Below are 21,066 nucleotides of genomic sequence, written 5' to 3' on the forward strand. Positions count from 1 at the left end.
ACCCAGGCACATTATTAGTGCCCGCGTTCCGGTCCAATGTGATCTGCAAAAATGCTGCAAGCACTACCAGATGCAGGCGATCGCACTGTGGGCGGGGGGCCCTGGCTGCGGTGCCATTGACTTGAATACAACCCCACGCACCTCCCACCCCTGAATGCAGGGAGCTGACCGGCTTGCGTTCCAGTGCATTCTAGAGGCCGAACAATCTGGAACGCAGACTTTGTGGTGTGAACCGGCCCTCTCTCTTGGCTGTCTCTGCTCTCTCTCCTCGCTCTCTCCCCTGTTTCTATCTGCTATCTCTCTGCTGTCTCTTCTCTCACTTTCTCTGCTGTCTCTTCTCTCTCTCTCTCTCTGCTGTCTTTCTTCTCTCACTCTCTCACTTTCTCTGCTGTCTCTTGTCTCTCTCTGCTGTCTCTTCTCTCACTTTCTCTGCTGTCTCTTGTCTCTCTCTGCTGTCTCTTCTCTCACTTTCTCTGCTGTCTCTTGTCTCTCTCTGCTGTCTCTTCTTCTCTCTCTCTGCTGTCTCTTCTCTCACTTTCTCTGCTGTCTCTCCCCTGCCTGTCTTTTCTTACCTCCACTGCAGCAGCTTCCCAGGTCTCCTCTTGTGTACCGGCGTCCCGTCCTCCCGCGGTGCTCCTGTGGCCGACGTTGCACATGGGGAGAGGGGTCCTGCCCCTTTCCGTCTGCGGAGTCTGACACATTCAGCCGGCAGCCGCACGAGCACCGCGGGAGGACAGGACACAGCCGATAGCGATCGACCTAATGGGCACCCCTGCCTTACCGGATGCCCCAATACTCGGGGACGTGTGCTTGCAGTGGCCGCGGATGGCACCGCCAATGACAATAATCGTATGAAGGATGTCACCAGCACACCAAAAATCCTTCAAGGATCGCCAAGCATCCATTTATTCAGAACCATGTCAAGAAAAACAAGCGCTTTCAGAGCCGCCCAGGGTCCCTTCATCAGGCTTAGCATTGTCAATCTGCAGAATGGAGGCTGTCCCCTTTCATGTGGCCTGCTCAATGGGCCGTGGCTTCATAAGCAGCTCGAAGAAAAGAGAGTCTGTACAAAAGGTTCTGAGTTCAAAAGTTAGCAGAGGCCTCACTTTCACCGACATGTCTTATGGAAACAATTGTGAGTCTTTGCTGAAAAGAATCCCCGCACAATGAAGTGAATGTCTTTGCAGACATGAAACCGTGTTTGACGTTTGAGTTTTCTACAATTGGCGACTCAAGAGTTCCCGGCCTCAGCTGACTTTCTGCCGTAGCGTTAGAGATATTAGGCATGGATCCCAATGAGTTTCTGGGGTTATGCAGGACCTCCTTCATCGGGGCTTTAAGATGTCCGAAGAAATACGTTCTAGAATAACAAAGATGAATCGACTGTGGAGGAAATTCTCAGACCCGAGCAGAAAAATGCTGCAGAAGTTCCCTCATAGCCCCTGAAATGAGTTTGGAGGGTATCTGTGAGAAGTCGTGCCAAAAGAACTTTTGTGGGGTCAGGAACTGATGATGGATGAGAAGACCTGTCTCACAATTGGCGTTCCAACCCATCCTAAAGGTGTTCAGTAGGGTTGAGTTTAGGGCTCAAGTTCCTTCACATCAAACTCGTCAAACAATGTCTGTATGGGGCTTTATTTATATAGTCTCTCCTTTATGGTTATAACATCCTCAACTCTTATGGGAAGGATTCCCACAAGATTTTGGAGCATGACTGTGAGTGTTGGTGCCATTTGTGAGGTCAGGTGCTGACGTTGGATGAGAAGACCTGTTTCAAAATGGGTGTTTTAACCCATCCCAAAGGTGTTCAGTAGGGTTAAGGTCAGGGCTCTGTGCAGGAAACTCAAGTTCCTCCACACCAAACTGGTCACACCATGTCTTTATAGAGCTGGCTTTGTGCAAAGAGGCACAAAACCTTCTTTTTAGACACCTGACCTACAGTATATGAGCCTGTTGGACATCCCATTTTATAACCATGGTCATGAATATGGAGCTGCGTCTTCTTCACAGCCTCCAACCTTCTGGGAAGGCTTTTGGTGTGCCCATTCAGCCAAAAGATTATTTGTGAGGTCAAGTACTGATGTTGGATGAGAAGATCTGGCTCACAATCGGGGTTCCAATTCATCCCAAAGGTGTTCAGTAGGGTTGAGGTCAGGGCTCTGTGAAGGACACTCAAGTTCCTCCACACCAAACTGGTCAACCGTGTCTTTATGGTGCTTGGATATTAAAATGAAGTTGTCTCCCCTTTATGGCTATAATATCCTCCACTCTTTTGGGAAGGATTTCCACAAGATTTTGGAGCGTGACTGTGAGTGTTTGTGCCTTTTTTTAGGTCAGGTCCTGATGTTGGATGAGAAAAACTGGCTTTCAATCAGCATTCGGATTTATCTCAAAGGTGTTCAGTAGTCTTGAAGTGAGGGCTCTGTGCAGGACACTCAAGTTCCTTCACACCAAACTGTTCACACCATGACTTTAAATAGCTGGCTTTGTGCAAAGAGGCACAAAAACGTCTTTTCGACACCTGACCTACAGTTTATGAGCCTGTTGGACATCCCATTTTATAACCATGGTCATTAATATGGAGCCGCCCCTTCTTCCCAGCTTTAACAGCCTCCACCCTTCTGGGAAGGCTTTTGGTGTGCCCATTCAGCCAAAAGATTATTTGTGAGGTCAAGTACTGATGTTGGATGAGAAGATCTGGCTCACAATCGGGGTTCCAATTCATCCCAAAGGTGTTCAATAGGGTTGAGGCCAGGGCTCTGTGCAGGGCACTTAAGTTCCTTCACACCAAACTGGTCAAACCATGTCTTTATGGAGCATGATTGTGCATCTACCCCCTCACTATGCTAAGCCCCACCCCTTTCAATTTAGTTATTAAATGCCAAAGCACTCAATGCCATCACATGGGGCAGATATAGAGTCCTCAGTGCTGTGTAAGCTCCAAGCTGATCGCAATCAATTTGAAGAGTGACACAGCTACTTATTGACACCTCAAGCTTCCTTCTTCATCACTATGCTAGAAGCACTTTAATCCAGGTTGGGTTTACTTTAACCTAACGGGATTTGTAGGCACTAGCGTGAAGTCTACCCATGACACAAACCCCCCTTAAAACAGTTGTGGGGTTTCAGACCTCTCAATTTCTCCATCATCTTCTTCTTCTTCTTCATTGGATCCTCACCTACATGGACAACCAAATCATCAGAAAAAAGCCTTCCACAAATTGTTCTCACAATTGTGTAAAATGTCTTAACAGAACCCTTCAGTGGAAACATCTGAACCTAATCACTTGGAGGGTCTCCTCATACTTCTGGCTATATAGTATATCCAGGGCTGGATTTACTCTCTCTGCTGCCCCAAGGCCAGATTCCTCAATGCGCCCCCCTACCCGCCAACCCCCACTTCCCCCCATGGAGAATGGCAGACCTGCAGGCTGCATACAAGTGATGTTGACGACATCACCAGGATCACTTGTACAAAACAAGGGGCAGCTTCCCCGCTGTACAGTTAGCTCTGCTTGCCCAAAGCAGGACTAAATGTAGCTAACAACTACCCGCCCGGTGCCAGGAACTGCATGTCCCGGGCATCAGGAGATAGGAATTCCACACCCCTGCTGCCCCTCTATTCCCTGCTGCCCCAAGGCCGGGCCTTGGTTGGCCTTGTGGGAAATCCGGCCCTGAGTATATCTACATCTGCAGACACCCCCCCATGGAACGTTCATATAACACTGGAGATCCAGAGCTTCCGATTCCATAGCCAGCACATTTTCTACGTTGCTCCATGTCACATTGACCCACACTTGCGCAATAAAATAAATCCGTCTATAAAACCGGGATTATTATAACAATGGTCATGTCTGATCTCCCACACGATCAGTGACTTCCTGCTCTGTCTCCCTCCCGTGCGGGCTCAGATTAATCGTGCCTGTGCCATGTATATTGTCATTAAAACTCATGTCTGATGACTAATAGCTCGTCGTTAATTCCAAGCAGTTTTCTTGTAAAATTTGAAAAATTGAGTCTTCTAATGAAAGGCATTTCGAAGGAATAACTCGCCCACTTACCTCCACCAGAGGACGACAGGCAGGAGTGAGCCAAAACCACCTTTATTACCTGTGCGTATCCAGAAATGAAAGGAGGAGGGATACAATAGCCCAAAGGTCAAGTTTGAGGAAGGAGCAGAGACCTGGCTGGGAATGAGCAAATTTGTGAAAGTTCTACATTTTCCAAATTGACCAGCAAAGCCATCATGTCTGTTTTATCGCGGACAGTGATTGATAAACAAAAGCTTTGGGTTAGCATTAAGGTTCAGTTAGGGTTCCTCTGTTCCTCAACATCTAATGTCATGTTCCCAACTAATGAGAGGCTGTTCTTTGGCCCCAATATAGACCCACATTGGTCGAAACCTTTTTTTTTTACCCATTGGGAGTCATTTAAAGTCCACGGCGCACTTCAAAACCAACAAAAACCACCTTCAGTTATCCAAAGGGTTCCAAAGTGGTCTGTTGATGACACCCACTGACCACTGACTACCAGTTTTTAGCCTTTGATGCACAAGCCCGGGCTGCTGAGTTGGAGTCCTTTTGGAGTGCATGCAAGGAATTGCTTGAGCCCTAATAAAGTCGGATTGTTGAGCCCCCGAAATGTGTTTGGGGGGTTTCTTGTCACCTTCCTGATAATTGTGGACTCGACAGTAATGTTCTGGACTCTTAAAGCTTGTGATTTGGTGCTCCCTAGTACTTGACTACAAACATATTTCACAGGCTGGGTGACCCCTGTAGAGATATTTGTACCCGAGAGGACTCTACCCCCCCCATGGGTGATCTTAGTTACAGACATTGTATTCTATATTTGTAACCAATGGCAACACAGTAGAGGTTCTATAGCGGACCTTTTATTGACATCGTATAGACATTGGCACATATTTCGCCTTCGTAATTTAGAGTATTCATTACAGGTAACTGAATAACACCATCAAGTTATTCAGCACTGTATACACCATTCAATCACATCAGTCCCTGCCCCAATGAACTGACACTCTAAAGTCCATATCTAACCTAGTAGGGCCAATTAATCTATCAGCGTGGCTTGAGCATGCATCCAAAGTCCATTCAGATGGCGGAGCCTGGATTCAACCCAAGGAACCCAGTGCTACAAGGTGGAAGTGCTACCCACTGAGCCACTGTGGTGACATCATATATGGATCCGATAGGTTCCTCAGCTCAATGATCCTGCACTCAACACCAAGGAACCCAGCGCTACAAGGTGGAAATGCTACCCACTGAGCCACTGTGATGACATCATATATGGATCTGATAGGTTGCTCAGCTCAATGATACTGCACTCAACTGTTAAAATGTCTATAAGGTGGATACAATGTCGTTCCATGGCTGTTTGGGCCTACAGGAGGAATTCCTATCACTTCCTATTCCGTTCTGACACCCACCAACCGCACAGGAAGTTGGGAATGTTTCCCTCACTTCCTGTTCTGTCTGACACCTGTCAAATAGGAAATACTACAAACTCAGACAGAAGGAAATGTTGGCCGAGTTCTGTGTTGACGTGGAATGCAACTTGTCGTCAAAGCCAAAAAAATGAGTGTTGGTTGGACTTGAGCTTGAAGGCACATTGCACTAGACAGGTGAGATCATTCAAGAGGTGGGGTGGCTGAGCACATCCTCAATGGGTGTCACCGGGCACGGCACGGATATTTTCTCTCCTTGGTGTCCTCTCGGAGTACAGGCGTGTCGTGTGTGTGTTCCATCACAACACAGAACTGGCAGCACAAGTTCTGCAACTTCTGGATGAGTTCAGGTCTCTCTAGGTGAGGTCTCATCGCACACACAGAGCTGTGACAGGACAGCTGCCTCGGAGGATTGCACCACCTGGAGAATCCCAGTCCTCCGGGACCACCATGACTAACCTGTGGGGGGCCACGCTGATTGTGCTGGGACTCATGCCAGGTAAGTTTGCTTTGTCTGTTGACTTTTTTATGACTCTCAAATAGGAGACAACGGCAGGTAGAAGCTAATGTATGTGTTGTCCGTGCCAGTCCATTGACTCGGGGATGGCCCAACTGTCAATGTGTCAAGGTTCTGGGGCCCCAAGTGTTGGTATGTCAATGTCCTGAACCCCCAAGTGTCAGTGTGTCATTGTTCTGGACCCCCAAGTGTCAGTGGGTCATTGTTCTGGGACCCCCAGGTGTCAGTGGGTCATTGTTCTGGGACCCCCAGGTGTCAGTGGGTCATTGTTCTGGGACCCCCAGGTGTCAGTGGGTCATTGTTCTGGGACCCCCAGGTGTCAGTGGGTCATTGTTCTGGGACCCCCAGGTGTCAGTGGGTCATTGTTCTGGGACCCCCAGGTGTCAGTGGGTCATTGTTCTGGGACCCCCAGGTGTCAGTGGGTCATTGTTCTGGGACCCCCAGGTGTCAGTGGGTCATTGTTCTGGGACCCCCAGGTGTCAGTGGGTCATTGTTCTGGGACCCCCAGGTGTCAGTGGGTCATTGTTCTGGGACCCCCAGGTGTCAGTGGGTCATTGTTCTGGGACCCCCAGGTGTCAGTGGGTCATTGTTCTGGGACCCCCAGGTGTCAGTGGGTCATTGTTCTGGGACCCCCAGGTGTCAGTGGGTCATTGTTCTGGGACCCCCAGGTGTCAGTGGGTCATTGTTCTGGGACCCCCAGGTGTCAGTGGGTCATTGTTCTGGGACCCCCAGGTGTCAGTGGGTCATTGTTCTGGGACCCCCAGGTGTCAGTGGGTCATTGTTCTGGGACCCCCAGGTGTCAGTGGGTCATTGTTCTGGGACCCCCAGGTGTCAGTGGGTCATTGTTCTGGGACCCCCAGGTGTCAGTGGGTCATTGTTCTGGGACCCCCAGGTGTCAGTGGGTCATTGTTCTGGGACCCCCAGGTGTCAGTGGGTCATTGTTCTGGGACCCCCAGGTGTCAGTGGGTCATTGTTCTGGGACCCCCAGGTGTCAGTGGGTCATTGTTCTGGGACCCCCAGGTGTCAGTGGGTCATTGTTCTGGGACCCCCAGGTGTCAGTGGGTCATTGTTCTGGGACCCCCAGGTGTCAGTGGGTCATTGTTCTGGGACCCCCAGGTGTCAGTGGGTCATTGTTCTGGGACCCCCAGGTGTCAGTGGGTCATTGTTCTGGGACCCCCAGGTGTCAGTGGGTCATTGTTCTGGGACCCCCAGGTGTCAGTGGGTCATTGTTCTGGGACCCCCAGGTGTCAGTGGGTCATTGTTCTGGGACCCCCAGGTGTCAGTGGGTCATTGTTCTGGGACCCCCAGGTGTCAGTGGGTCATTGTTCTGGGACCCCCAGGTGTCAGTGGGTCATTGTTCTGGGACCCCCAGGTGTCAGTGGGTCATTGTTCTGGGACCCCCAGGTGTCAGTGGGTCATTGTTCTGGGACCCCCAGGTGTCAGTGGGTCATTGTTCTGGGACCCCCAAGTGTCAGTGTGTCATTGAGCTCCGGCTATAACACCAGTTCCTGGCCTTGTTCCCATTGTTTCCTGTCTTTATTGGGTTGTAGATTACCTGCACTGCTGTGTGACACGATCAATGCACACAATGCAAATACATAAAAGACTGAACTTTGGTTGTATTGATCAGCTTGTATGAGAGCTCGTTCACACAACGGGTCACACGTCAGCGCACACATAACTCCTGTACGTTTTTTATCCAGAGCTAAACTGCGCTACAATGTGTCTGTAATCCCTTTTCTAAATATTTGCTCATGCTATGCTACTACTATGTACGAGGTACGTTGGTGTAACCTGGACCCATAGGTCATAAGGCAAACTGACATGTTCTTGTGTTGGGCAACGTAGCCCAATGCAGTCCACTGGAGCCCAACGCAACCCAATGCAGTCCGCTGGAGTCCAACGTAACCCAATGCAGTCCACTGGAGTCCAACGCAACCCAATGCAGTCCACTGGGGTCCAATGCAACCCAATACAGTCCACTGGGGTCCAATGCAACCCAATACAGTCCACTGGGGTCCAACGCAAACCAATGCAGTCCAATAAAACCCAATGCAACGCAAGGCAGTCTAACATAGCTCAGTGCAACCCAACACAGTCTAACACAACCCAATGCAGCCCAACGCAACCCAATGCAGTCCAACACAACCCAATGCAACGCAAGGCAGTCTAACACAGCCCAGTGCAACCCAATGCAGTCTAACACAACCCAATGCAGTCCAACACAACCCAATGCAACGCAAGGCAGTCTAACACAACCCAATGTAGTCCAACGCAACCCAATATAGTCCATTGGAGTCCATCGTAATCCAATGCAGTCTAACACAATCCAATGAAGTCCGATGCAACCCAATGCATTCCACTGGAATCCAGTGCAACCAGATGCAGTCCACTAGAGTCCATCGCAACCCAATGCAGTCCAATACAACCCAATGCAGTCTAACACAATTCATTGAAGTCTGATGCAACCCGATGCAGTACACTAGAGTCCATCGCAACCCAGTGCAGTCCACTGGAGTCCAACACAACACATTACGCTGGAGTCCAACGCAACAAAATGCATTCCACTGGACTCCAACACAACCCAATGCAGTGCAACACAACCCAGTGCAGTCCAACACAGCCTAATGCAGTCCACTGGAGTCTACCACAGCCCAATGTAGACCACTGGAGTTCAACACAACCCAATGCAGTCCAATGGAGTCCAACACAACCCGCTGCAGTCCACTGGAGTCCAACACAACCCGCTGCAGTCCACTGGAGTCCAAAGTAAACCAAAGCAGTCCAGTGGAGTCCAACGTAACCCGATGCAGTCCACTGGAGTCCAGCTCAACAAAATACATTCCACTGCACTCCAACACAACCCAATGCAGTCCAACACAATCCAATGCAGTCCAATGGAGTCCAACACAACCCACTACAGTTCACTGGAGTCCAAAGTAAACCAAATCAGTCCACTGGAGTCCAAAGTAAGCCGATGCAGTCCACTGGAGTCCAGCGCAACCCAATGCACACCAATGCAACCCAATGCAGCCTAACACTGCTGGTGTACATCAGCCCTAAAAAAACAAAATCTTAAGCATGTGCCCTGGAAACCCCTCATCTCATTGGGCAGAACCCAGCCACCGATGACTTCATGTAGGTAATGGTTCGGAGATTGGTTGGAGACAGTCAGAGACTGGGGACATGTAACGTGAAACTGCTGGAGATAACTGCTACTAAAGGCCCCTTTACAAATCAATGACTTCCAACTACTAACTGCTGGGTCCTGAGGGCCACATTTCAAATACCAAAGGGCCGCATGTGGCCCTCAGGCCACAGGTTGGGCACCGGGGCTTTATAGGCTGTTACAATTTGGTGGTTCTGGGAGGGTCGTAGTTCCCGAACAAATCACCTTATACAGCATTATTCAAAATTTGGGACTTCACCAGGAAGGACGGAATGTACAGAACTGGCTAGACAGAACCAGATACGGGAAATATCTGTGTGTGGAGATGTGGTAGAGAGGGACCTCCCGGCCCCAAGGGGAGAACAGACATTTTTTGAAGGGTTTCTAGAAGTTTCTTCTCTTTTCTCGGTGATCCGGTTTCTACCTTGTACAATGTTTCAGTTTCTGTTTGTGAGACGAGAGAATCTCAGTGTGAAGGAATTATAAGGAGGGCCAGTTTCGGGCCAAGGAACCATCGATGGTAATAATGCAGAGGGAATACCAATGGCCCATGGACAGACCCTCAATCTTCTTTTGGCTATTTCATTGTCTCAGTTGTCCAGGGGAGAGAGGGTCAGGGGTGCGGGATACCCAAAAATTCCCTCTACTCAATAGTATCTTGTTGTATCTTTGACCTCAGGATAAGGCAGATTTGGTAGGCCAGTTGAGGACCTTTAAGCCCAGACAAGCATTGTGGACCTTTAAGTCCAAAGAGGCAATTTGTGCTTGTGGACCTTTAAGTCCAAAGAGTCAATTTGTGCTTGTGGACCTTTAAGTCCAGATGGCCAATTTGGTTTTATGGACCTTTAAGCCCAGATGGACATTTTGACTTTGTGAATCTTTAAACCCAGGTGGACAATTAGACTTTGTGGACCTTTAAGCCCAGGAGGGCAATTGGTCATTGTGGACCTTTATGTCAAGATGGTAATTTTGACTTTGTGAACCTTTAAGGCCAGATGGGCAGTTTATCATTGTGGACCTTTAAGCTAGGAGAGGCACTTTGTCCTTGTGGACCAGATGAGGAATTTTGTTTTATTGACCTTTATGCCCAGATGGACATTTTGACTTTGTGAATCTTTAAAGCTAGGAGGGCAATTTTTTTATTGTAGACCTTAACACCAGGATGGGAAATTTATCCTTGTGGACCTTTTAAGCCCAGGTGAACATTTTGGCTTGGTGGACCTTGAAGCCCAGATGGGCAATTTATCTTTGTGGACCCTTTATTCCAGGATGGGTAATTTGTCCTAGTGGACTTTTAAGGCCAGATGGGCAGTTTGTCCTTGTGGACCTTTAAGCCCAAGAGGGCAATTTGGTTTTATGGACCTTTATACCCGAGAGACATTTTGACTTTGTGAATCTTTAAGGCCAGATGGGCAATTTGTCATTGTAGACCTTCACACCATGACGGGCAATTTGTCCTTCGGGACCTTTAAGCCCAGATGGACATTTTGACTTTGTGAACCTTTAAGCCCACACGGGCAACTGACTTTATAGAAGAGCAGGAATCTTCTTCAGCTTCCTTCCCCACACAGCAGGCCTGAGAGTCAAGGATCCCTGAAAACGCTCCTGAAACACGTCAGTTAATTCATCCATCCCTGATATGAATGAATTAAAACCACATGGACCATAAGATTGTTTGTGTGGAGCTCTTATTACATTCTCCAGGTTTTTTATCGCTTTCTTTATGGTAGGGACCCTTTTGTTCTTTGATTTGTGTGTTGAAGCCCTGATGAAGGGGGAGATCCGGGGCTCCTGAAACGCGTTGGAATATTCATCCTACCCTAATATAAATGAATATCAAACCTCTTAAGATTATTTGTTTGGGGCTCTTATTATTGTTCATTGTTATTGTTCATATTGTAGCCTTGATGAAGGGGGAGTGGCTGGGCTCATGAAGCGCGTCAGTTAATTCATCCTATCCTGTTATGAATTTATTAAAACCCCATGGACCCTAAGACTCTTTGTGTGGATCTCTTATTACATTCTAAAAGGGTTTCTGTAGCTGACGTTACCATAGAGACCATTAGTTATTTTCTTCTTTTACTTGTGTTGAAGCCCTGATGAAGGGTGAGTTCCGAAGCTCCTGAAACGCGTTGGATGTTTCCTCCTACCCTGTTATAAATTAGTATAAAAACCTCTTGGACTCTAAGATTATTAAATTTTCAAGGTTTTTTCTGCATTGATATGCATGTTGTACCCCTGATGAAGGGTGAGTTCTGAGGCTCCTGAAACGCGTTAGATGTTTCGCCCTACCTAGATATGAATAAATTAAAACCACATGGACCCTAAGATTATTTGTGTGGGTCTACATTTTCAAGGTTTTGAGGTCTCTTCATTGATCATTGATTTGTATGTTGTAGCCCTGATGAAGGGAGAGTTCTGATGCTCTTGAAACGTGTCAACTTATTCATCCTACCCGGATATGAATGAATTAAAACCACACAGACCCTAAGGTTATTCGTGTGGGTCTCCCATTACATTCTGAAGGTTTTATTGCTGTCTTCATGATACGGACCCTTCACTGTTCATTGACTTTTAGGTTGTAGCCCCGATGAAGGGGGAGTGGTGGGGCTCCTGAAACGCGTTGGTTGATTCATCCTACCCTAATAAAAATGAATATAAAACCTCTTGGACTCTAGGATTATTTGTGCGTGGCTCTTTTGACATTTTCAAGGTTTTTAGGTCCCTTCATTGTTGATTGATGTGTATGTTGCAGCCCTGATGAAGGGAGAGTGGAGTGCTGAAACGCGTCGGAGTGTTTAATCATACCCGGATATGAATGAATTTAAACCACACAGACCCTAAGATTATTTGTGTGGGTCTCCTTTTAAATTCTGAAGTTTTTATTGCTGTCTTCATGATAGGGACCCTTCACTGTTCATTGATTTTTTAGGTTGTAGCCCTGATGAAAAGGGGAGTGACGAAGCCCCTGAAACGCGTCAGTGTTTTATCCTACCCCAATACAAATGAATTAAAAACTTCTCAGACTTTAAGATTAGTTGTGGAGCTTTTTGCTGAAAGCTTTCCACAGCTGTCTTTATCTTATATACCCTTCATCTTTTTGTTCTTATATTCGTATGTTGTATCCCTGATGAAGGGGGAGTGTTGGGGCACCTGAAACGCGTCGGTTGTTTCATCCTACCTGGATATGAATGAATTTAAACCACACGGACCCTACGATCATTTGTTTGGGTCTCTTATTACATTCGAAAGGTTTTATTACTGTCTTCATGATACGGACCCTTCCGCTGTTCATTGATTTTTAGGTTGTAGCCCTGATAAAAGGGGGTGTGGCTGGGCCACTGAAATGCGTTGGATGTTTTATCCTACCCCAATATACATTAATTATAAACCTCTTAGACTTTATGATTATTTGTGGAGCTTTTCTTACATTCTAACGGTTTTCTATCGCTATTTTTTTAAATCTTATGGACCCTTCATCATATTTGTGTGTTGAAGCCCTGATGAAGGGGGAGTGTCAGGGCTCTTGAAACGCGTCAGGGTTAAAAACAGGGAAATCTCACTTCCTGTTGGGCAGGAAGTGAAGGGGACATAAAACACAGCCCCTCACGAATTTGGGTCTAGCAGAGTGGCCGGGCAGCGGCAGGTTGTTACTTTGTACAGGTTTGGGGCCCGGCGCTGCAAGGAGACAACCTGCACCGGTCTCCAGAGGCAGTGTGAGCTGGAGGAACGCGGCTCTGGGTGCAGCGGTCACGTGACGCGAGGAGAGGAAGTGTCAGGGGAAGACGGCGGCTGAGATTCTTCACATAACTTCCAAGTTGCTCGACCGGTTTTCCAGTTTCTGTTGATCCTCCTCGAAATGCGGGTGAAAGTGCCTCGCGCCCCGGAGAAATATTTACAGAGATCGCCGGGGCGACGGGTCTCTCCGGCGAATCCGGGGGCCACAATGGGGCAATCGTCCTTGCCTCGAAACTCCGTTCATTGCATCAGAGCTGAGGGCTCTCGAGAGGAGTACTGAGGCAGGGTGTGTGTTCAGGAAGCCGTGTTTAGCCCCCTGTTGGCCCCTCCCACCAGCCATGATCTGCCTGCATTGCATAGAGAAGCGCAGAGACCCAGTGATGACATCACCGGGACTAAAACGAAAGGCACTGCAACGCATTTCATGTCCACAGACAACAGTATAATCATTGCAGACCATGTGACTGTCATGGGGCCCCCCAGGTGTATAGGGCCCGGAGCTGTCTGGATGCAGAATGAATGGTGCAGGATATGATCACTGGATGGAGGGATTAGAGGGCCCCCCATACATGTAGTGACAGCCCCGCCATGACTTTGAATTCCAGAGACGGCCTTAGGGAGGATTAGTGGTGTTTACATACCGGTCACGCTCCGCGGTCCGTGTTACATGGCGGTATGTAATAACCTGGCACACGTGTACACGTGTAATAATTACTGTGCGCCGGGAAGAATCTGTCTGATGGCAGAAGATGATTAGCTGTGGGTAGAGACCAGAGCACCTGGAGTGATCCCAGACAAACACGAGGAGCACATACAAACTCCATGCAGACATTGTCCATAGTGCCAGCTGAAAGCACGCTATGTGCCAGCAGCAGACTGATCACTGTGGGGAGGGGAGACTGAGGAAATGCTCCTTCCTGCCTGCAGCAGACTGATCACTGGGGGAGGGGAGACTGAGGAAATGCTTCCTCCTGCCCGCAGCAGACTGATCACTGGGGGAGGGGAGACTGAGGAAATGCTTCCTCCTGCCTGCAGGAGACTGATCACTGGGGGGAGGAAATGTTTTATCAGATGAAACGTGAGCAGAGCGAGCTCCTAACATTCCGATGTGCTCATCATAGAGATCGGGAATCATAGAGGATGAAGCGTGAGGAGCAACCAGAGGAGAGTTATAGAGGAAGGAGCAGAGTCCTCCAGCAGAGCAGAGTATATCAGGAGAGGAGAGTTATAGAGGAAGGAGCAGAGTCCTCCAAAGTGTCCGCAGTCGGTGTGGCAATCAGGTGATAGATGGCGGAAATGGCGTGACTGGTGGACTGAGTGCTTGTGCACATCTCCTCGAATGCTGTAAGGCGTCTGTCTAGTTCCTGTGAGTCAGGTATTGCCCTAAGAAAGTGCCGGAGCTGCATGGCGCTCCAAGGGTCCAGGGGGGGTTCAAGTAGAAGACGCAAAGCCTGAGCCGTCAGCCACCCAGAGTTAGCCCGAAAGTCCCTTACTCTATACTTGTCCGCTTTGACCAGGCGACCTAGTCGAGAATTTTCCGCACCTGGGGCGAAGTCGGGATCCCCAATGATAGGAGTCAGGGGTGAGGGAGAAGGGGCCAAAGAAGTGTTGCGCATCACCGTGCGCGCAGCACGGACGGTAGAGGCGATCAACGGGTGACCCTTCATCTCGGGCGGGAGTGGGGAACAGTGCAGTTGAGAATGTCTCCTCGGCAGAGAGCCGGTCTCACGGCTCATGACCCGTCGGAGCAGGTACAGAGGACGAATGCAGAGAGTAGCGGCGTCTGCTCCTGGATGGGCGAGCTACTCGTTGACTGCGAGGGAGTGTGGGCGCGGCGCCAGTCGGAAAGTCCAGCCAGTCCGGGAGGTCAAGCGGTTTCATATCCAGCCAAGCAAACAGATCCTGGAGCTGGGATGGGGAATGAAGGGCAAAGGTACGCTCCCGATGTTGTATGAGAACATGAAAAGGGTGCCCCCAGCGATATGTAGCGCCTGCCGTGCGGAGCCCATCCAGAAGTGGCTTCAGCATTCTGCGCATCCTCAACGTGTGGCGGGAGAGGTCCGGCATCACCTTAATATTAGCACCGTCAAAGTCCAGGGGACCTTTGATCCAGGCCTTCCTCATAGAGCAGAGTATTTTTGATGATGGATGGCTGTGTTGGGTTGGTTGTGTCCTCGGGCAGATCCTGGGGGATCCTGTTGGGTAGAACCGTTGGCTCTGACCCTTCTCTCCGGCTCGGGGTGATGGATCTGGTCGGGTAGTTGAATCTGGAAACTCAACATTGCAGCGACTTGGATGGACATGTGGTCCCATCACTGGGGTCAGGGGTCATCTCCATGGTACAATGTCTAGAGTGAACGCCGGTCTTTGAGGGCAACCATGACAAGCTCTAGTTGGGTCTTCATGTGTCATGTCCGTCCCTCACCATGTAGATGTATGTATAGTATTGATGGTTATAGATATCATTGGAGCATCCAAGACATGAATGTCAATAGAGGAGCAGAAGGTGGACCTCACCCATGGCTGCTACCACAAGCAGGTCCGCCTGTTATTTATCTCAGATTCTGGTAGCTGTGGATATGTCCTGACTTCTTCCTGAATTCTGTCTGCACCTATTGGCCACTCTTTTGTTTCCACGTGTTGTATAAATCTATTGTATCCCCGTTCTCTCCCTTGCAGCATGGCTCGGCGCTATCACCATCCAGGAGCCGAGTACCGAGTCCATCACCAAGGCCAAAGGGGACACCGTAACGCTTGGCTGTACCTACACCGTGGATGCCTCTGAGACGGGGAATCTAGACATCGAGTGGGCAAAGATGAACCCGGACAGCAGCGGCCTGGACACCGTGGTGGGTACCAAAAATATCTAGATCGTGGGTTAGCTCAAGCCAAGACAAGGACCGCCCAACCTACTAGGCCAACCCATTCTCCAGAAGCTAAGGGCCAGTAACTCATCCATCGGGTAGTAGAAGGAAAGGCAACTTTTGGATGGAACTAGGTTGTGGAGATAGCTAATTGATGTAAAATTTAGCTCCACCCCTCACTTTACTAAGCCCTACCCCCTTTTGTTGAATTATGAAATGTCCAGGCACTCAATGCCTAGAGGGTCTTCAGCCCGGTGTAAGCTCCGAGTTGATTGGAGTTGGAAGATTAACACAGGAACATGTAGGCAACTCAAGGTTTCCTTCACCATCACTGTTGTCCTACTGGGATCACTTTAAGTCCAGGTCAGCCATAGACATCTGGAGGCACTCAAGTCCAACAATGGCCCCCATGAAAGAGTTGAGGAGTTTAGGACCTTCTCAACTTCCCCATCTCCTTATTCTTCCCCAGATCCTCACCTACATGGGCAACCAAATCGTCAGCAAAGGGCCTCCAACCCTCATAAGAAGCCTTACATTTAGGACCTTCTCAACTCCTCCATTTCCATCTTCTTCTTCTTCCTTAGATCCTCACCTACATGGACAACCACATTTTCAGCAACCCTTATGAGCCGCATTACATTAAGGACCTTCTCAACTTCTCCATCTCCTTCTTCTTGCTTAGATCCTCACCTACATAGACAACCAAATCATCAGCAAAGGGCCTCCAACCCTCATGAGAAGCCTTACATTTAGGACCTTCTCAACTTCTCCATCTTCTTCCCTAGATCCTCACGCACATGGACAACCAAATAGTCAGCAAAAGGCCTGCAACCCTAATGAGCCACCTTACATTTAGGACCTTCTCAACTTCTCCATCTTCTTCCCTAGATCCTCACGCACATGGACAACCAAATAGTCAGCAAAAGGCCTGCAACCCTAATGAGCCACCTTACATTTAGGACCTTCTCAACTTCTCCATCTTCTTCCCTAGATCCTCACGCACATGGACAACCAAATAGTCAGCAAAAGGCCTGCAACCCTAATGAGCCACCTTACATTTAGGACCTTCTCAACTTCTCCATCTTCTTCCCTAGATCCTCACGCACATGGACAACCAAATAGTCAGCAAAAGGCCTGCAACCCTAATGAGCCACCTTACATTTAGGACCTTCTCAACTTCTCCATCTTCTTCCCTAGATCCTCACGCACATGGACAACCAAATAGTCAGCAAAAGGCCTGCAACCCTAATGAGCCACCTTACATTTAGGACCTTCTCAACTTCTCCATCTTCTTCCCTAGATCCTCACGCACATGGACAACCAAATAGTCAGCAAAAGGCCTGCAACCCTAATGAGCCACCTTACATTTAGGACCTTCTCAACTTCTCCATCTTCTTCCCTAGATCCTCACGCACATGGACAACCAAATAGTCAGCAAAAGGCCTGCAACCCTAATGAGCCACCTTACATTTAGGACCTTCTCAACTTCTCCATCTTCTTCCCTAGATCCTCACGCACATGGACAACCAAATAGTCAGCAAAAGGCCTGCAACCCTAATGAGCCACCTTACATTTAGGACCTTCTCAACTTCTCCATCTTCTTCCCTAGATCCTCACGCACATGGACAACCAAATAGTCAGCAAAAGGCCTGCAACCCTAATGAGCCACCTTACATTTAGGACCTTCTCAACTTCTCCATCTTCTTCCCTAGATCCTCACGCACATGGACAACCAAATAGTCAGCAAAAGGCCTGCAACCCTAATGAGCCACCTTACATTTAGGACCTTCTCAACTTCTCCATCTTCTTCCCTAGATCCTCACGCACATGGACAACCAAATAGTCAGCAAAAGGCCTGCAACCCTAATGAGCCACCTTACATTTAGGACCTTCTCAACTTCTCCATCTTCTTCCCTAGATCCTCACGCACATGGACAACCAAATAGTCAGCAAAAGGCCTGCAACCCTAATGAGCCACCTTACATTTAGGACCTTCTCAACTTCTCCATCTTCTTCCCTAGATCCTCACGCACATGGACAACCAAATAGTCAGCAAAAGGCCTGCAACCCTAATGAGCCACCTTACATTTAGGACCTTCTCAACTTCTCCATCTTCTTCCCTAGATCCTCACGCACATGGACAACCAAATAGTCAGCAAAAGGCCTGCAACCCTAATGAGCCACCTTACATTTAGGACCTTCTCAACTTCTCCATCTTCTTCCCTAGATCCTCACCTACATGGACAACCAAATCATCAGCAAAGGGCCTCCAAACCTCATGAGAAGCGTTACATTTAGGACCTTCTCAACTTCTCCATCTTCTTCCCTAGATCCTCACCTACATGGACAACCAAATTGTGAGCAAGGGACCTTCAACCCTGATGAGCCGCCTTACATTTAAGCAAGCAGACCCTAGCAAGGGTGACGCCGCCATCATCATTACCTACCTGGATGTTGTAGATACGGCAATCTACCAGTGCAAAGTCAAGAAGATAAACGGATTGGGTTCTCGAAAAATCAGTCTAGGCATTCAAGGTACGTGGTTGTTTCTTACTGTCCTATTTATGTGTGTGTGTAAAAAGAGGGCTGGACTCCCATGCATGCTCCTCCCCTGAGGAACTCATGGAGGGTCTTCCTCCAAGGAACCCATGATAACATGCAGCAATTACAGACAGTAGTAAAAGGATATGGCGGCAGGAGGACCAGAAGCTAGAAATGTTTCATGTGAACTGAGACGTTGTAACCATTTGTTTACCAGGAAAGCTGAAGTTGAATCTGCTCATATTGTGCCTCCCCTCCCCCCTCATCAAATGGCTTCCTTCCATTTTCATTATATGACATCATAGATCTAATACGAGATCCGTTATCTCTGTGATTATAGTCTTACCGTCTCCTCCCCGATGCTCGATCGAAGGCGACCAGAGCAAAGGCAAGGACGTCACCCTGAAATGTAGATCTGATGAGGGATCCCCACCGCTGTCCTATGTATGGAAGAAGATAGCCGGACCGGCCAACCCGGCAGTGCCGGTCCTCAACCTGAGTGAGTATCTCTATATATTAATATACACTATATAGCCAAAAGTATTGGGCCCCTCCCCCTCCAAATCATTGGATTCAGGTGTTCCGTGACATTTCCCGGCTACTAAATATTCCGTGGTCACCTGTTACTGGTATTATAGTATCTGGGGAGCGGTGATGTCACTCCTGTATAATATATCTTTACAATTATAATTACTTTCCTGTGTCACCTCCAGGACCTCTAAACGGAGATTTGCTCATCAAGAATATCTCGGAAGTCTACGCCGGGGAGTACCAGTGCACGGTAACCAACATGGTCGGCAGTGGGACCTGTGTGGCCGACCTGGCCGTGGCTTCAGGTGAGTGCTGATGACCTACAGGCAAGGACAATATATCCAGATACCGTCCAATCAGATCTGTCCGTGGTCGGTATGTGGAAGATGATTGGCAGCTGGCGGTGGGGAGTCTCTGGGCATTGGGGGGTAACGGTGCCCACATGGGGTGTTGGGTCCGTTGGCCGTTCCGTAGTCATGGACGGAATTCATGATGAGGAAATGATGATATTATTAGTAATGATGATGATGATAGGTGGTGACCGCGTCTCCTCTCTACCCCGCCGCAGCGAATCGGACCGGGATTATAATCGGTGCCGTGTTGGGGGCCCTCCTCCTCCTCCTTCTTCTCCTCCTACTCATCTGGTGTCTGATTTGCTGCTGCAACAAACGGCGATACGAAAAAGAAATTGCCAACGACATCCGGTAAGAATGAAAACCGACAGCGACCGCCATTAGCAAAGTGTCCACAAGATGGCAGCGCGACACCAGTAATGCCCGACAGTTACTTCTGATAGAGAGAACCATAACCCAAAACACATACACTGGCAGGCAGGGCCGGATTTCCCACAAGGCCACCGAGGCCCGGCTCGGAGTAGAGGGACAGCGCAGCGCCGGGCGTGTAGTTTTTCTCTACATTTAACCCTGCTTCGGGCAATTGAGGAACCCGGCCTTGGGGCAGCAGAGAGAGTAAATCTGGCCCTGCTGGCAGCTGGCCGTCTGGCACCAACAAAGTCCGACAGGGACAACTTTTCACAATAACAGTCTATTTATAAAACAATTCACACAGCCGTTCGCCCTGTGAAGCTCTGCGAACGTTCGTTCTGTGGGAATAGAGGCAAAAACGAACGTTCTTATTATACTTTCTTCACAAGTCAAATGCAATTTTTTATTGTAATATTGTTAGAGTGTAATAGGGCCACTAGGTGGAGCTGAGGAGCATAGGAAATGCTTATTGTCTTTACTCCTCAGCCCCATCTAGTGGTCATAATCCAGTATTACATCCGACTTGTATGCAATGAGCAAGTGGGCAACTATCTCTGTGATAGCATTCTCCTTGTTTACTACTTCCTCCTGGCCACTTCTGGACAGGGCAAGGGGCTGCAGGGAAAGTTTAGAAGAGTCAATAGAACAATGACACACTGACACTTGGGGGTCCAAAACAATGACACACTGACGCTTGGGGATCCCAGAACAATGACACACTGACACTTGGGGGTCCCAGAACAATGACACACTGACACATGGGGTCCCAGAACAATGGCACACTGACACTTGGGGGTCCCAGAACAATGACACACTGACACTTGGGGGTCCAGAACAATGACACACTGACACTTGGGGGTCCAAAACAATGACACACTGACACTTGGGGGTACCAGAACAATGACACACTGACACTTGGGGGTCCCAGAACAATGACACACTGACACTTGGGGGGTCCCAGAACAATGACACACTGACACTTGGGGGATCTCAGAACAATGGCACGCTGATGTCAATGTTAAATGTTGTCTTTCCCATCTACAGAGAGGACGTCATTGCCCCACCGCCAAGTAACACCAACAGCCGCGCCAGCTCCGTCCGTACCGCAGCCGGTTACCGGGCCCACAACATCAGCTACTCCCTGCGAAAGATCTACAACGCGGCGCCCAGACATGAGCCAACGGCCCCGTCCTTGTCCGGAAGCGAGCCAACTAAAGTCAAGTTTGAGAGTCCCGCGTCCACGCCGGAACCAATCCGGGTCATTCCAAGCACAACGCAGTATAATCCGTACAACATCCAGAGGGTCGGCGGCGGGGTCCCGGTGATGGTCCCGGCACATAGCAGAGAAGGGTTCATTGTGTAGGAAGTTCTTCAATGTTTTGTTTTCCACCATGAAGATCTCTTCCAGACAGTCGGAGACGTGTGTGATGGACGATGTATAATGTGCAAAAATCTTTTCTATAAAGTAAATAATGTAAAAA

At 48.8% G+C, this 21,066-nt stretch overlaps 1 protein-coding gene across 1 annotated transcript; it reads left to right on the top strand.

Moving 5' to 3' along the window:
• The first annotated feature begins 5,654 nt into the window (after nucleotides 1-5,654).
• Nucleotides 5,655-21,060, top strand: VSIG8 (V-set and immunoglobulin domain containing 8). Its single transcript, XM_018568843.1, has 7 exons — nucleotides 5,655-5,960; nucleotides 15,565-15,734; nucleotides 18,080-18,284; nucleotides 18,631-18,789; nucleotides 19,004-19,126; nucleotides 19,390-19,525; nucleotides 20,630-21,060. Exons 1-7 carry the CDS (start codon nucleotides 5,912-5,914, stop codon nucleotides 20,946-20,948), a joined length of 1,161 nt encoding a protein of 386 aa, XP_018424345.1. The 5' UTR covers nucleotides 5,655-5,911; the 3' UTR covers nucleotides 20,949-21,060.
• Nucleotides 21,061-21,066: the final 6 nt, after the last annotated feature.

This window comes from Nanorana parkeri, unplaced genomic scaffold, assembly GCF_000935625.1.
Source record: "Nanorana parkeri isolate BGI_ZX_2015 unplaced genomic scaffold, ASM93562v1 scaffold1251, whole genome shotgun sequence".
NCBI lineage: Eukaryota > Metazoa > Chordata > Amphibia > Anura > Dicroglossidae > Nanorana > Nanorana parkeri.